This window comes from Acanthamoeba castellanii (assembly GCF_000313135.1).
Source record: "Acanthamoeba castellanii str. Neff unplaced genomic scaffold scf7180000084768, whole genome shotgun sequence".
NCBI lineage: Eukaryota > Discosea > Longamoebia > Acanthamoebidae > Acanthamoeba > Acanthamoeba castellanii.
In genome coordinates, this window is record NW_004457618.1 from 252,779 (window position 1) to 268,442 (window position 15,664).

At 58.8% G+C, this 15,664-nt stretch overlaps 4 protein-coding genes across 4 annotated transcripts in view; 1 reads left to right on the forward strand and 3 right to left on the reverse strand.

Moving 5' to 3' along the window:
• Nucleotides 1-380: 380 nt before the first annotated feature.
• On the forward strand, nt 381-10,912 carry ACA1_253160 (leucine rich repeat domain containing protein; the record flags this gene model as incomplete). The annotated part of the gene is given in 34 exon segments (XM_004367539.1): nt 381-567; nt 651-968; nt 1,034-1,218; nt 1,299-1,489; nt 1,574-1,770; nt 1,851-2,219; nt 2,310-2,756; nt 2,849-2,929; nt 3,023-3,304; nt 3,533-3,967; nt 4,077-4,347; nt 4,436-4,549; nt 4,637-4,975; nt 5,147-5,257; nt 5,341-5,429; nt 5,500-5,607; nt 5,695-5,800; nt 5,889-5,996; nt 6,090-6,423; nt 6,528-6,610; nt 6,690-6,973; nt 7,059-7,111; nt 7,223-7,314; nt 7,412-7,559; nt 7,659-7,785; nt 8,047-8,188; nt 8,265-8,431; nt 8,566-8,742; nt 8,837-8,979; nt 9,091-9,178; nt 9,281-9,338; nt 9,357-9,458; nt 9,539-10,196; nt 10,298-10,912. 34 exon segments carry the CDS (start codon nt 381-383, stop codon nt 10,910-10,912), a joined length of 7,209 nt encoding a protein of 2,402 aa, XP_004367596.1.
• Nucleotides 10,913-11,497: 585 nt separating this feature from the next.
• ACA1_253170 (uncharacterized protein) lies at nt 11,498-13,255 on the reverse strand (the record flags this gene model as incomplete). The annotated part of the gene is made up of 7 exons (XM_004367540.1): nt 11,498-11,633; nt 11,756-11,861; nt 11,984-12,050; nt 12,191-12,348; nt 12,480-12,642; nt 12,773-12,952; nt 13,112-13,255. The coding sequence occupies 7 exons, from the start codon at nt 13,253-13,255 to the stop codon at nt 11,498-11,500; spliced, it is 954 nt and encodes a 317-aa protein (XP_004367597.1).
• A 797-nt stretch (nt 13,256-14,052) lies between these two features.
• ACA1_253180 (ARM repeat fold domain containing protein) lies at nt 14,053-15,140 on the reverse strand (the record flags this gene model as incomplete). Its single annotated transcript, XM_004367541.1, has 3 exons — nt 14,053-14,169; nt 14,255-14,808; nt 14,876-15,140. 3 exons carry the CDS (start codon nt 15,138-15,140, stop codon nt 14,053-14,055), a joined length of 936 nt encoding a protein of 311 aa, XP_004367598.1.
• A 211-nt stretch (nt 15,141-15,351) lies between these two features.
• Nucleotides 15,352-15,664, reverse strand: part of ACA1_253190 (HMG (high mobility group) box domain containing protein) — a gene marked incomplete at both ends in the record, with an annotated part of 1,216 nt that continues 903 nt past the window's right edge. The window contains 2 exons of the mRNA XM_004367542.1: nt 15,352-15,447; nt 15,509-15,619. Of these exons, the coding sequence (XP_004367599.1) occupies nt 15,352-15,447; nt 15,509-15,619 (207 nt within the window). The remainder of the gene's footprint in view (nt 15,448-15,508; nt 15,620-15,664) is intronic.

Below are 15,664 nucleotides of genomic sequence, written 5' to 3' on the forward strand. Positions count from 1 at the left end.
TTGTTGACAGTCAGCCCTAAACTGGGTGATACGCGTAACCCTCTTTCGCGTCGCGGCGACGGCCCACGAGAGCGAGAGTGCTCCCCCAGCAAGAGAAGAGACACTTGCTGTGTGGCCCAAAGGAAGTGGTACAAACTGAGGCTGGCAGCAGTGGAATCTCTGTGGGGCCACTCGAAGTGAAGAGAAAGAACGAAGCGCGATGGCGTCGCGACAGGTAATACAGCTTTCCTTCCTTTAATCGTCCTTCACGCTCTTCACAACGTGTAGCTATCTTTCTGGACGTAAGAGGCTCGGATCAATTACACTCCCAACCCAGGCTCGAACGAGCAAAATCTCCTCCCGATGGGCAATCTTCAGAGATTGGCTTCGGCCCAAATGAGATGAAGAGAAACTCGCCTTTCCTCAACTTTTCTCACCTTACGCGACTTGTGTGGGCTGAGCAGAAGGAGGTGCTCGCCGAGGGCTTCCTGCAGAAACACTCCCCCAACAAAGCACTCGTCTCGCGATGGCAGACGCGGCACTTTGTCCTCACACCCTCCACACTCGCCTACTACAAAAAGCAAAGCGGTACCGCCACCTTGCCCCCCACCCCAAACCAATGTGGTCTGGTCTTCTCACGTCGAATGGCGTGCGTGGGCGGTCCGCAACAGACGCAACGCCCAAGGGCGTGGTCGAGCTGAGCCAGGTCTGCAACGTGGTGCTTAAGACGGCCAGCCGCGCGCTACGAGAGAGCCCAGGACAGGAGACGGGCTCCGGCAGCAGCAGTCCGGGCAAGAAGGCGGTGTTTGAGGTGGTGACGCTGAGCGGCCGCACCTACGTGCTGGCGGCGGACACCATCGACGGCGCGCGACGGTGGGTCGAGGTGCTCCTCTTCACCATCGGCGAGCTCAACAATCGAGCACCGGTCGTCTCTGCGCCCACCTTCCGCACCACCGCCACCACCAAGTCTCCGGGCGATGGAATGCCTGGTATGACACACAACGAACTAGTGCGTGCCGTGCGTGTCATCGCACTCATGCATTCTCTTGTATAGAGAGCGAGGAGCAAGAGAGCGAGAGCAGCAACGCCGCAAAGAGGAGCGCTGCCGAGTGGACGCTGCTGTCGGGCGAGCGATTGCTGACCAAGCAGGAGAACGTGCTCATGTCGCACCACTCGCTGAGCGAAGGCCGCTGGGGCCAGTTGCACATGACCCTCTACCGCTTCATATTCTCCACCAAGGTGCGTGTGCGTGTGCGTGTGCGTGTGCGTGTGCGTGTGCGTGTGCGGTGCGTGCCGAGCGAACTGACGATGATGGGCAGGACCAAACCGATTCGGTGCCGCTGGGGCTGGTCATGCGAGCCGAGCCGGCCAAGCACGAGGAGAGAGGCCTGTCGGGCTACCTGGTTGTTTGCAAGGACTTCCGCACCATCTCGCTCTTCTTCCTCCACCCGGAGGCGCTCGAGACCATGAGCTCGCTCTTCAAGCACGTCCTCTTCCCGCCCAAGATCAGGTACGTGCAAATTCCTCAATGCTTCAACCCGGTGCGTCTTTTCACGCTTGGCTTGTGTGTGTTGTGTGTGTGTATGTGTCACAGGGGCCTGTACGCGTTTCACAACAAGGAGAAGTATTCGCTCCGGTCAGAGGTGGTGGGCTGGCCGCTGTACCAGATCAACCAGGAATACGAACGGCAGCAGCTCGACGACAATGCCTGGCGGGTCACACACTTCAACAAGACCAACAGCTTGGCCCACCTGCCCAACCAGTTCATCGTACCCGCCGCCATTTCCGATGGTTCTCCCTCCCCACTCAATCGATTGAGACGATGGGCAATCCATCACTGACGCTGATTGGCCGTGTTACCATCAACACAGACATGATTGGCCAATTGGGCGATGGGCAACTTAAGTGGCAGCGGTGGGTGATCGCCCTGTGCTGGAGCAACACCAAGTCCATGGCGCGCGGCTGCCTGCTCCGCTGCTCGGAGTTCATGATGGGTCCCGGCAGCGGTGTAGCGACGGCGGCGTCGCTTTTGGAGGGCCGTGAGGCGGGTGGCACGACCAGCAAGCGCATCGCTGCGGGCGGCGGCCCGCAGGGCGGCAAGCAGAGCATGCTGGAGCACGTGCTGACGCTCTATCACGCCGCCGAGGCCCTGCACGTCTACAGCACCACCTCTCTGCGGAAGAAGCTGTTCGTGCTCGGCTCCGAGACGTCGGCCGGCACGACTGAACTCGTGCAAGTTGGTACGACCTCCTCACGCCTGCCGTCTGAACTCAGAGCAGCACAACCTTTGACTGACTGGGCGCGTGTGTGCGGTGTGTGCGGGACAACAGATGCGGGCACGATCTCATTTCACACGACGAAGCTCCTCTCACCCGCGGCGATCGAGAACAGCCTGCAGAAGCTGGCCAACCTCGTGAGCTCGTTCGATACGTCGCGCTTCGAGCGCGCACAACACGACGACACCATCACAAACAGCGGCGGTTGCAGCAGTGCGCCTGCAACCAGCGGCGCGGATAAGGTCACACTGCAGCAGATGAAGACCGCGTGGCGGGAGTCGCTCGACGACACCCAGTGGCTCAAGGGCGTCCGGCTGCTTCTCGAAACCACGTCCGAGATCGTCAACCTGATCATCGACGGAGAGCCAGTTCTCGTTCAGAGCGCCGATGGTGGTGACGCCGTGCCGCAGGTGGTCAGTCTCGCTCAGGTGTGCCTGGACCCGTACTTCCGTACCACGGCCGGCTTCTGCTTCCTGATCGAGAAGGAGTGGATGGCCTGCGGTACGCGTCCCATCTTCAACTTGAGAGACAGGCGCAGCAGCTTCGCCTCAACTCTTTGATTGTTCTTCGTGTGGCGTGTGATGTGTTGACAGCGCACAAGTGGGGCCAGCAGCAGAAGGCCAAGTACCAGCCGAAGCAGTACTCGCACATGTTTGTGCAGTTCATCGACGCAGGTACCTGATTCCCTCCTCGCATTCTCGTCGGCTGACAAGCCTCTGACCTCTCGTGTGCGCCGTGTGTCGCGTCGCGTCGTATGTTGCGTGCAGTGTGGCAATTGTGGGATTCGGCGCCCACTGCGTTTGAGTTCGACTCGTCGCTGCTCCTCTTCCTGCTCGAGTCCGTGTACAGCGCTCGCTTCGGCTCGTTCCTGGTCGACAGACAGCGCGACCGCTTGAAGGGAAAGCTGCTCCTCTCGTCCAACACCATCTCTGTGTGGTCCTACATCGACGCCAACGCGCGCGCGTTCGCTCATGACCGCTACAACCGCCTCGATGCCACCGTCATGATCCCCCTGCTGCCACGACCCGATCAAGTGAAGCTTTGGACTGGTGCGCACACGACACGACACGACACGACGACACGACACGGCACACACCTGTGTACTGAACTTCGATCTGTCGCCCAGACTATTACTTGCGCTGGGCCTGCCACTCGCCACTCGCGCGCTCGACTAAACACCTGCACCTCCTTTCCCCACAAGGTACAAATACAACACATTTCTTGGAATTCCTTTAATGCTGATAGTTTTGTTCTTTAACTCGTTTGTGCGCTGGTAGGCCAACCGGCGCAAGACGAACCGACGACGAGGCTGAGCTTGCGCAACCGCGCCCTCCATTGCGTTCCGTCGATGGTCATGACGCCGGCCTTCGCCAGGCTTGCGTCGCTCGACCTCGCGCACAACTTCATCAGCACGGTCCCGCTCAGCCTCTCCGCGTTGACGGGCCTCGAGTCGCTCGACCTCTCGCACAACCTGATGGCCGGCAGCCTGCCCGCACAGCTGGCCGAAGCGCTGTCACTGCTCACCCAGCTCGTCCACCTCAACCTGGCCCACAACGCGCTGTGCGACCTGTCGGCGCTGCCCTCGCAGCAACTCCAGGCCCTCGAGGAGCTGGACGTGTCGCACAATGGGCTGACCGCCATCCCCGCCCACGTAGTGCACCTCACCCGACTGCGCCGCCTTTCCCTGGCCGGCAACGCCTTCAATGGCGAAGGTACTCAGCACATTGCTTGCGTATTATTTATTTATTTATTATATTCAATTTATTTCATGATTTAGCTTTTGATTTCTAATTGTTGCTGCTGTCCAATGGGCTCACGCAGGCAAGAAAGGTCAGCTGGAGGTGGTCCATTCGCTGACATCGCTCACGTCGCTCAACTTGGCGGAGAACGAGATTGCCTCGCTGTCGCCGCGCTTCTTCAACCTGACCCGCCTCGAGCATCTGGACCTCGCCGGCTGCGGGCTCACCAAGCTCCCGATGGGCATCGGCCACCTGGCCAAGCTTCGCGTCCTGCGCATCTCCAACAATCCCGACCTGCGCGGCTTCCCGAGCGACTTTTGGACCCTATCCTCCTTGGAGGAGCTCTACGCACGGTACGACTCGTACCGCTCGCATGCGACGCATGACACACACACACACACACACACACACACGGAACTGAGTATTTCTTGTGGTGAGCAGGAACTGCCTAGGCTGGGGCGATGCGAGTACGCCGGAAGCGGCCGCCGGAGGCATTTTGCCTCAGCTTCCGCTCAACCTCGCACGACGCAAGCGAGCCACCACCAAATTCCCTGCGTACGCTCTTGCGCTGTTTAGTGTGTGCGTGTGTGTGTGCGTGTGTGTGCGTGTGTGTGACTGACCAAAGTGAACGGCGCTGTGCAGCTCGCCTGACAAGCTCGATGCGATGATGGCGATTCTGCCCGCGCAATTCGGCCAGCTCACGCAGCTCAAGTGCCTCGACCTCTCGCACAACGGCATCTCGGGAATTCCGGCGGTGTGCTTCATGGGCCTGACCCAGCTCGAGAAGCTGTGGCTGGGCGGCAACACGCTCATCTCGCTCGGCGTTGACATCGGCGCCATGTTGTCGCTCCGCGAGCTCCACCTGAGCCACAACCGGCTCACCGCGCTGCCGCCGGAGATCGCCAGCCTGAAGCAGCTCAAGGTGCTCAACGTCGAGGACAACGCGCTGGTCGAGCTGCCGGCCCATCTGAGCACCATCCCGTTCTGAACAAACTGCAAGTCGGCTCACAGAATGGATGTCTGAGGTATGCTGGACCACTCTCCAACTTGTCTTTGTGTGTGTCGGCAAGTCTGACGCACACGCGCCACACACACACACACACACACACACACACACACACACACACCACAACATAGGTCGCCACCGCCAGAGATTGTGGCCATGGGCTCGTCGAGCATCCTGGCGTACCTGGGGCAGCTGCTGAATGGCCAGCAGGCGTGTTACCGCATGAAGCTCATGTTTGTCGGTCAGGAGAACGTTGGGTACATAGATTGTTTTGTGTGCGTGTGCGTGTGCGTGTGCGTGTGCGTTTCGACTGATGAGTCTTTGTTTGCTCTGTTATAAGGAAAACGTCGCTCCTCAACGCGCTCAAGAGGAGGGAGAAGCGAAAGCTCGCCGGTTCCAAGCTGCTGCGACTGGGCGATGACGACACTGGTGAGCCACCCACCGATCACAGGTTTTTCTGTTCCTCTATGCACTAACGCGGCGCGGTCGTATTCGCCAGGCGCTGCTCCGCTGTCTACCGACGGCATCGACATCAACACGTGGCACATGACCATGCCCTGGGGCTCCAGCGCTCCTCAGGTCGAGCTCTCAGCTTGGGACTTTGCGGGTAACACACACAGTGCATCCTTTGCATTCTTCTTCAATACGAATCGGCGTAGCAGCTGACCACGTACTTGGGTGCTCGTGTGGACAGGCCAGGAGATCTACTATGCCACGCATCGGTTCTTCCTCTCCGAGCACTCGCTGTATCTGGCCGTGTTCAACCTCCTCACTTCCGACCAATCGCACATCGACTACTGGTATGTCCGCCGCATCTCTCTTGCTGTGCGGTTGTGTGCGTGTGTGTGTGTGTGTGTGTGTGTGGTTCGTTCACGGACAATCAAACAGGCTGCAGTCCATACGTACGGCCGCCGGAGACTCGCCGGTGCTCATCATCGGCACGCACGCCGAGGACGAACGATGTACCGACGAATACCTGACCCAGACGCACAACCAGTACGAAACTCTTACCCTTTGCTCTTAATCTGGCCAAGCAACACCAACTGACACTCGCCACTCACGCCACGACACATACGAAACGCGCGACAGGTTGGCGCGGCGATACGGCGAGCGATTTCCGAACGTGCTGGGCATCCACTTTGTGAGCTGCACGACGGGCAAGGGCCTGGACCAGCTCCTGACCAACCTCCAGTCCATCATCGCCAAGCAGGAGCACGTGGGCCAGGCCGTGCCGTCCAATTACCTCGAGCTGGAGAAGGTCCTGGCGAGCCAGGCCAAGGAGCGCGTACCGCCCATCGTCGCCTGGAGCGAGTACCGCACGCTGGCGCGGCTGTGCCTCATTGAGCACGAGCACGACCTGCTCACCGCCACCTCGCTCCTCCACAACTTCGGATCGCTCGTGCATTTCCCGAACGACGACAAGGTTCCACATGACCTCCCCCACCGCACGCGCACACCACCGCACACGCACACGCACTCACTATTTTAAAAATACTTGAATTGTTTTATTCCTTTGAAACGCTGCAGCTGAAGGAGGTGGTCATCCTTGAGCCCCAGTGGCTCATGAACGTCATGTCCACCGTCGTCTCCACCAAACACAACTATTGCCGGTACGGCGCCGTCATTTCCCACGCACCGCTTTACACGCATTCCTGGCATTCCTCAACTCGACTCGTGTGGAATGTGCAGGAATGGCGTGATGGCCCATTCGGCGCTGCCCCACATATGGAAGGCGCCGGACTTTCCGTCCGAGGTCCACCCCTTCATTCTCTCGCTGATGGAGCGGTTCGAGCTCTCGTTCCCGGTCGGCGCGCACATCCACAAGCTCGGCGGCTACGCCTCTTCCCTCCGACCCTCGGCCGGCTCCGGCGCCGAGAGCCCGACATCCGCCGACGAGGGCCTCTACCTCATCCCCTCGCTGCTGCCCGAAGCGCGGCCAGCCCAGTTCACCGACCATTGGCCACCGCACACATGTACGTACTCTCGGTGTTGACACACGCGTCACATACCAGCTGCATTCCACACGCGTATATATTTATTAATGCATTCCATACATAGATGTGGGCGAGTCCCTCTTTGGTCGCGTTTACCACTTTGAGTTCATCCCCAAGGTACCGAACCTACGCATGAGTGTATTTGCCAACATACCTTTCAGATATTGATATATCTAACATATTTTCTAACATTGACTGTTTTTCGTGTTTGCTTTCTATGAATTCCAGGGATTCATGGGACGGCTGATCATCCGGCTTCTTGCGTTCCCTCTCGCGGCGCAGCTCTACTGGCGTCACGGCGTGCTGGCCCAGATCGGAAAGTACCTTACGCGCCTTTCACTGACTGTCGAACAGCGAACGTTGGACGTGAGGCTCACTAGTCGTGGTGATGGTTCTTGGGGGCGGCAATCACAATAGGGAGAAAATCCTGCTGGAGCTGATACCGGACAGCCTGCAGCTGCAGATCACGGTGAGGACCGAGCTCAAGGGCGAACAGATGTCGAACCTGTCGTGGCTCATCTTCGCCGCTGTGGACGCCCTCGTCAAGGAGTGGTACAACCTCAACGTACGCCGCATACGCGCCCCCCCTCACAGTCTTGTTTCACTCCGAACCTCTCGGACTTAAAACCTTCTTAACCGGAATGAGCTGTACCACGTCGTGCAGGCCAAGGTGTTGGTGCCGTGCTCGCACTGCATGAGCCTCGGCCTCAAGAGCCCCTTCATGTTCCCGATGGAGAAGTGCCAGCAGGCCGCCACCACGCCCGGCCAATCGATCCTTCTCTGTCCCAAAGGTAATCCCTACACACGAAACAAGCACGCACACGGCACGCACGCACCGCCTGCTCACGCTCTGTGTGCGGTTTGGGCGTGTGCGGTCGTGTGTGTGCGGTCAGGGAGCGACGAGGTGGACGAGCCGAAGCCGGTGCGGCTGGACCGCATCGCGCCGGACCTGGCCATGGTGCATCTGGACCGGCACAAGATCAAGTGGGAGGACCTCCAGAAGGAGGAGGGCAAGCCCATGGGCGAGGGCGGCTTTGCGGCCGTGTACAGAGGTACCTACCTGGGCGAACCGGTGGCCATCAAGGAGCTCAAGAGCGCCGAGATCGACGGCTTCGATACGTTGGGTCTCAACGTCGACGCCGAATCGCGACGGCTCACCTTTGAAGAGTTTCGACACGAAGTCTGGATCATGAGGTGCGGCACACACACATACACACACACACAAGTGTTGCACGCAGGGCCACTGAACGAGATGGTGTGGTGTGCGCAGTGGACTGGCCCATCCCAATCTGGTGGGCTTGAAGGGGTTCTGCATGCAGCCGCCCTGCATCGTGACGGAGCTGGTGGAGGCCGGCTCCCTGTTTGACTTCCTCTCCGATCCCGCCAAGAACAAGGTCCTCGACTGGGCCCTCCGCCTCAAGATCGCCAAAGACATCGGTACGCCCATCGTAGCTCCATACAAACTCGACCGTCATCCCTAACGCACGCACGCACACGACACGACACACGCACGCACGCACACGACACACACGACACACACACGACACACACACGACACACGATGGTTATAGCCAAGGGATGTGCGTTCCTACACAACACATCGCCGCCGGTGATGCACCGTGACCTGAAGAGCCCCAACATCCTGTTGGCGGACCTTACTCCCGAGGCGGCGGTGGTGGCCAAGCTGTGCGACTTTGGCGTCTCGCTCTCCGCCGATACCACAGCCGGCCGCAAAGTCGACTGCCCTGGTACCGCACCGCACACACACACACGCACACACACACGCACACACACGCACGCACACACACACGCACACAACGCGACTCATGGTGATGCGCACAGTGTGGCTTGCTCCGGAGATTCTGGAGAAGAAGCCCTACTCGGAGAAGGCCGACGTCTACTCGCTCGGGGTGATCTTCTGGGAGCTGCTCACCAAGGAGCAGTTCTTCGGCGAAGTCAAGTTCATGGCCCTCCTCGAGGACATGGTACCATACTTGATTATTTATTTACTTATTTACTTGTTTATTGACTTATTCTTTATTTAAGTATTTTAATGCACTGCATTTATTTTACAATTATTTATTTATGTTTTGTAGGTGAAGGAGGGAAAGCGTCCGCCCATTCCGGACTCGTGCATCCCTTCGTACCGTCAGCTCATCGAACAGTGCTGGGCTCAGGACCCGAGTACGCCCAATCGCACACGCTCGGACACGACACGCACACGCACCACCGCACACACATCACCGCACACACATCACCGCACACACGCTAAAATTCGATTCACAGACCAGCGGCCGTCGTGCAAGGAGATCGTGGAGCGGATCGAAGGGATCATCCGGGGCGTGTGCCCGGAGATCGCCAGGTACGACGCCAGCGCCGAGACCGACTTCAAAGCCCGCCGGTCGGCCGAGGCCGCACGGCGACAACAGCGCGAGCAGCGGCTCGACTCCACCAAGAAGGAAAAGTACGACACACATGACACACACACGACACGCGTGAGACACAACAGCTTACGTGGTGTGTGTGTGTGTGTGTGTGTGATAGAATGCGAGCAATGCAGATGGTCAGCATTCGGTCGATGATGTCAGCCGAGCCCAAGAAGAAGCTGCTGACCCAGTCGATCAAGGACATGGCCGTCTCGCGGTGCTCCAAGACCGACATCATCGAGTTCATGGAGGAGTTCCTCAAGCTGCGCAAGGAGAGCCTCCTCCTGGCTGCCGCCGTCAAGGACAACGACGACGCTGACGGCAACTACCACCTTAAGGCCGAGGTCGATAACAACAAGGCCGAGCAGGAGCGGGCGTGGATCGACCACTTCCTGGCGCGGCTCAACGACGACAAGGCCCACGCCATGCCCCCGCCGCCCCTGCGCGTCAGCACCGATGCCGCGCCGGCCCACCATCACCACCAGCCATCGAAGCCGCCCATGGCCAGTGCCACGTCAGCACAGGCAAGTGACACGGCTGGTATCGAGACCAGTGTCAGTGCCGGCGCCACGTCAGCAGAGGCCACGGCCAGCGCTGGTGCCACGTCAGCACAAGACGTGGAGGCGGAGGAGGCGGCGGCAGTGGCGGAGAAGAGAGGGCTGATGGTGAGCCAGGTGCTGCGGGATCGCGTCAACTCGCCCAGCCAACCGCGGGTGCGGAGCTTCCACGCGGCCGCGCCGCCACCCCTTCAACATCGCTCGCGCACCAGCTCCGGGGTACGACACGCATGACACGACACACCGCACACACCGCACACATCGAACACCACACGACACACGACACGACACGCGTTCTGATATCAGTGTGGTGCACGCAGGGCGGCAACGAATGGCGCAAGAGCACCCGAGTCAGCAGCGGTGCGTCGCCGCAGCTGCCGCAGCAGATGACTGAATCTTCGCCCGGCTCCCGCCGCTCGTTCCTCGGCCAGGCCGCCCTCACCTCCTCCGCGCCCTCCCTGCCCACCCACACGCCGCTGGCCTCGCCGTCGTCGCCGTTGCAGCCGCAATCACCGTTGGCGGCGGCGGCGTCGCTGTCGGCCCCGTCGTCGCCGTCGTGGGGTGCGGTACCGGCGGCCCGGGCAAGGCCGGCCAAGAAGGCGGTGGCGGCCAGCGAGCCGTCGTCGTCGGAGGCTGACTCACCGCAGTGGGGCCGCGCGCCCAAGTTCGCCGCAGCCAGCGCCGACGGCGACCGCCAGAGCGAAAAGGAGGCGCGCCGGGAGAAGAAACAGAAGGAGAAGCGAGCGAAGAAGAAGAAAGAGAAAAAGGAGGAGCAGAAGAGGAAGGAGGAAGAAGAAGAGGAGGAGGAGGAGGAGGAACGGGTGCAGAAGGCGAAGAGGAGCGATACGGTGGCGGGCATGCGAAAGACGCTGATCACCATCGAGAAGGATCTGGCCGACGTCCTCGCCGACTTCGAGAAAGAACTCAACAGCTGAGAGACACCTCGGATCTCTCTTTTTGTAACAACACAACACAACACAACTACAAAACTACAATCGGTTCCGCAGGCGCATCGGGCAGGAGCTCCCTGAGGATGCGAATGGGCGGCAGCGCGGCTGAGTCTGAGCCACCGCCGGTTCGACCATACAGCAGGTCCTCGTCGGTGCTGTGGTGGTGTAAGCCACAGCCAAAGAGAGAGAAGAGCGAAAGCGAGAAGAGCGAAAGAAGAAAGGGGTGAGAGCCAGGCGTACAGCCAGTTGAAGAGGGCGGCGCCCGAGGACATGTTGGATCCGAACGGGTTGAGTTCGATGAGGTGGCACGAGTAGTCGGGAAACACCACCACGTCCATCACGTAGCTGGGAAGGGGCAGGCCGTCCTTGATCTCGTCGTGGTACGCAACGATCTCGTCACGCACGCGCTGCGCATGCTCTCTGTCACACAACACACAACACACACACACGACACACGACACACGACACACAACACACACGACACGCACCATTTCAGCCCATCACACACGACACGACACACACGACGCGCACGCACGCATCCAGTTCCGCTCTCACCTGTCTTGGAGGGCTTCAAAGGGGTAGTAGCAGTGGTATTGCGAGATGCCGGTGATGCGCTTGTTGTGCACGAAACACCGGAACTCGTGGTCCTGCGGCATCTTGTCCATCCACTCCCGCAGGATCAGGCACATCTCGCCCGACGACGAACCTGCGCTCACCCACACGTGCGTGGTGACCGGCGTGTGTATGTGCTGTGCGTGCAGTGCGTGTGCGTGTGCGGTGTGTGTCGCACGCGTCGTGGTGCGTGCCGTGAGTGTGTGTCGTGCGGACCTGGTACACGGTATTGGAAGTACATGGAGATGTCCGAGAAGATCCGCTGGCTTTTTGTCAGCAAGTTGATCACCTCTTCGCCATTGTGCACCCGCAGCCCTTCGTTCTGTGATCCATTCGCGTGAGTGTGCGTGTGCGGTTTGTGCGCGTGCGGTTTGTGCGCGTGCGGTTTGTACGTGCGTGTGTGCGTGTGCGGTTTGTGCGTGTGTGCCTGCCGAGACTTCGCACTTTGACAAGGAGCCTCTGCTCGAGAGTCGTGTCTTCGCTGGTGTCGGTCGCCACACTGTCCTTGGGGCTGCGCGTCGACAGCTTACAGAAGTAGGCCTTGCCCTCGCCCCCCATCAACGCCTACCGCATGCCATGGCACACGCCACGTCACACGCCACGTCAGCTCCACCCATGGCCGCCACCTTAAAGGAGTGGTGGAAGCGGTACGGTGATCTTGTCCTCAAGCAGCTCGCGGCCGGTGAGCTCCTTCTGGGTCTCGCGGCCGCCCATGCCCAGATTGCGGGCCAGCACCACGGAGGCCAGGCCCTGCAGCAACTTCAGCTCGTCGTCCGACAGCGCCAGGAAGAGGGTCTTCATTGTGAACCCTGCAACCACACCCTCATGAGTTCCTCCCAGCACGAAACGACACACACCACCGCACACGCACACGCACACGCACACGCGCACACCGCGCGCAGACGCACGACGACACGCACGACACGCACGCTCATGGTACCTTTGTGGTGGGCGCCCTGGGCGGTGGCCTTGGCATCGAGCGGGTGGTACCACTGCTCGAGGTTGTACTTAGTGACCTGGCCCACGTAGAACCGGCGCATGGTGATCTCGAACATCGATCTGTCGACCACCACCCACACCCACCCCTCGCGCTCCTCATCGTCCTGCCCAACGCCATCATTAACACCATCATCACCATCATCACCGTCATCAACAACTTCATCACAACGTCACTGGCTAACGTGTGCGGTGCGTGCGGTGTGTGCGTGTGCGGTGATGCGTGTGCGGTGGTACCTGGAGCGGCAGGTTGAGCGCATGGACGATGTCGCCGATGTAGAGGAGGTGGTCGCGGTGAAACGCGATCTTGACGGGGTGCGGGAAGGGCGGCTGGGTGACGCCGTCTTCGAAGCAGGGCCGTGCCCGGTGCTTGTACAGCAGCGAGAACGTACCAAACCGCTGAAAGCACATGTCGCACTGCGCCACCTGCAAAGGGAATTTTCATATTTTATTTTATTTTTTTATATTTTATATTAATGTTGTTGTTAATAGAAAATAATATATCTCAATATCGAATAAGTAACTAAATACTGATGATAAAGCGCAGCTTTTAAAAACAAAAAATGGGAGTAGTACGCCAGGTTGAACGGCAGAGGGTCGTTCGAGGGGCAGGTTGGTGGAGAGGTCGGTGTAGCGGTAGGGCGACGTGCTGGCCGTTTGCACGTTATTGTTGTTGATCTCGTCCGAGCGCACTTGCACGTACTCCACCCCTCCTTCCATCTTCAGTTCTCTTTTATCCCACACTTCCCTCCTTTACTCTTAAAATTACAAAATAAAAGTCTTTAAACACTTTTATTTTGTAATTTTTCAGTTACTGTCCTGTGGTGAACCGTCACCGCCCAATCACAACCACCATGGTTGTTATCCATCTATTTTTTATGTTTATTTAATTTTTTAAAATTTTTATCTCTTTTTGTGATATAAAAAGGTGCGGCCGGGCGATTTGTTGATGAAGCAGAGTTTACTCTCTGCGTTGGTGAGGAGACAAGCCGAGCGCCTATGCCGGCGCCCAGCCCGTCATGCCTCCATCTTGACGATGGATTCTTGCGAAGTAGTGTCAGCTGATGCTGGGTCCTAACTTCTTGGTGCTACGTCGTCCACAGCGTACGCAGTGAAGTATGCCCATAAGGAGTTGGATATACATGTCAGTATGATTACGAAGTAGCACCGAATCCATCTTTGCAAGCCAGGTGCGCCCCACACCCAGCCAGCAGAGGGCGAGGCGACGCCTTTTTGGGGCCTGGGCGTGGTCGTGCGGAGGCCCATTGTGGGACGGGGCAAGAAAAAAAGCAAAGAAAGACAATTTTAACTGTACAGCGCCATTTCACTGACACGCACGCGGCGAAGTGTGCGTGTCGTGCGGTGGTGCGTGTGCGAGTTGCCTGTGTGCGGTGTCTGGAACAGAGTCGAGTGAATATAAGTTTGTTTGGCTGTCGTGGCTATCTACAACGCGTTGTGTTTGTTTGGGTGGTGGGTGGGTGGGTGGTTGAGGATGATGGTGGTATTCTCACCACACTTCACTTGTCCGTTCGCTGGGCCTGGCTGGAAAGCTGCTCGTTCAGGGCGAGGCACAGGTCGTGCTCGGTCTGCTTGTCTTCGTCGCCCTTGGTACTCGCTATCCGGTCCTTGAGCGTCTGTAGAAGAATGCAACGCATGAGCTCTTCTTCTTCGAACCCACCCAGCACGACACGACACGACACACGCACGCGAAAGACTTACCTCGGGCAGGCCAAGTTCTCTGCAGGCCTCGACGTTGAGCCCGGTGTCTTTGGTGGCCTCGAGGAGGCAGGCGAGCGCCTTCTCGCGCAGGTCGGCGCTGTCCGAGCGGGCCACCATGTCCGCCAGCGGCTTGATGAGCGAGTACTCGCGCACGGCGTGTCGCACGAGCGGCACGACGCGGCACAGGTAGGCGAAGAGGAACACGACCTTCATCTTGGTCGCGGCCGAGAGCTGGTCGCCCTTGGTCGAGGTGAGTAGGTAGGCCAACAGGCGCAGGCCGTTGGCCTTGAGAAAGGCCTCGACGGCCTTCGGGTGGTCGCGAATGAGGCCCGACAGCGCCGGCACGGCCTTGGACAGCACGCGGTCCTCGGTCTCGTTCTGGAGCAGCAGCAGGATCTGGGCGAGGGCGCCCTTCTCCATGGCCTGGGCCTGGCTCGATGGATTGTTCTGAACGGCGGTCGCCACGGCCCAGGCGGCCCAGTAGCGGAGGTTGGCAGAGTCCTTGTCGTTCATGAGCGCCAAAACAGGCTCGAACCCGCCAATCTTGTACAGATCTGCGATTTTATGATTAAATTAGAATGTAAATTTAAATGAATAAAAAGGTGAGAGTGAATAGCGTACCGTTGGCATTGTCGAGATCTTCGATGAGGTACTGCAGCTCCTCGAGGGCGGTGGCCTTGTCTGTCTCCGACGATTCAGAGGATTTGAGCATCTCCACGAGCTTCTTCATGCGATCCGCATCGGTCTGCAGATCGTTCAGGGCCGCGCGCAGCCATTTGTAGTCGGCTTCATCCCGCTGCGGCAGCTGTGTTTCGGTGAGGTTGCCTCCATCGCTGTGTTCCAGACAGAAACGAAGCAAGCCAGCGTCGATTGAGTTCGGATTCATTACTTCTCGAAGTGATGTGCCGGCAATTGGTGTAAAACGAATGGCGGTGGTTTCTTGATCAAGGAAGTGTAGCCCGGGCGTGCAGGACTGTGATGCTTCTCCTACGCGATGTGGCCGATTTGAAATGATTTTCTCACTTCCCTTTTCTTTTCCGCTTTGCGGAATATTCGCCATTTCCTTTCGAGTTTTCAGTGGCACACGAGCTTTTTATTTATTCCATCCACTCATTTAATTGGGTGTTGGCTCCAGAGCTGGCCAGCTCGGCGGTGTACCTCGCCTTGTCCGCTGCGGCCATGGCTTCATAGCGCTGGAGTGGGGCGAACAGAAGTCAGTGAGATAAATACAAACATTTCAAGATCGAGAGGCACTAATAACGCTCTCTGCGCTTGTGGCATGTCTTTCCAGGCCTCGCCCATGAGCTTGAGGATGTCGGTCATGCCCGCGTCGGGATTCTGCGCCTTGAAGGTTTCCCTCTCCTCCTGGCAGAAGCACAAGTACGAGCTGAGCGGCTTCTTCACTTTCTC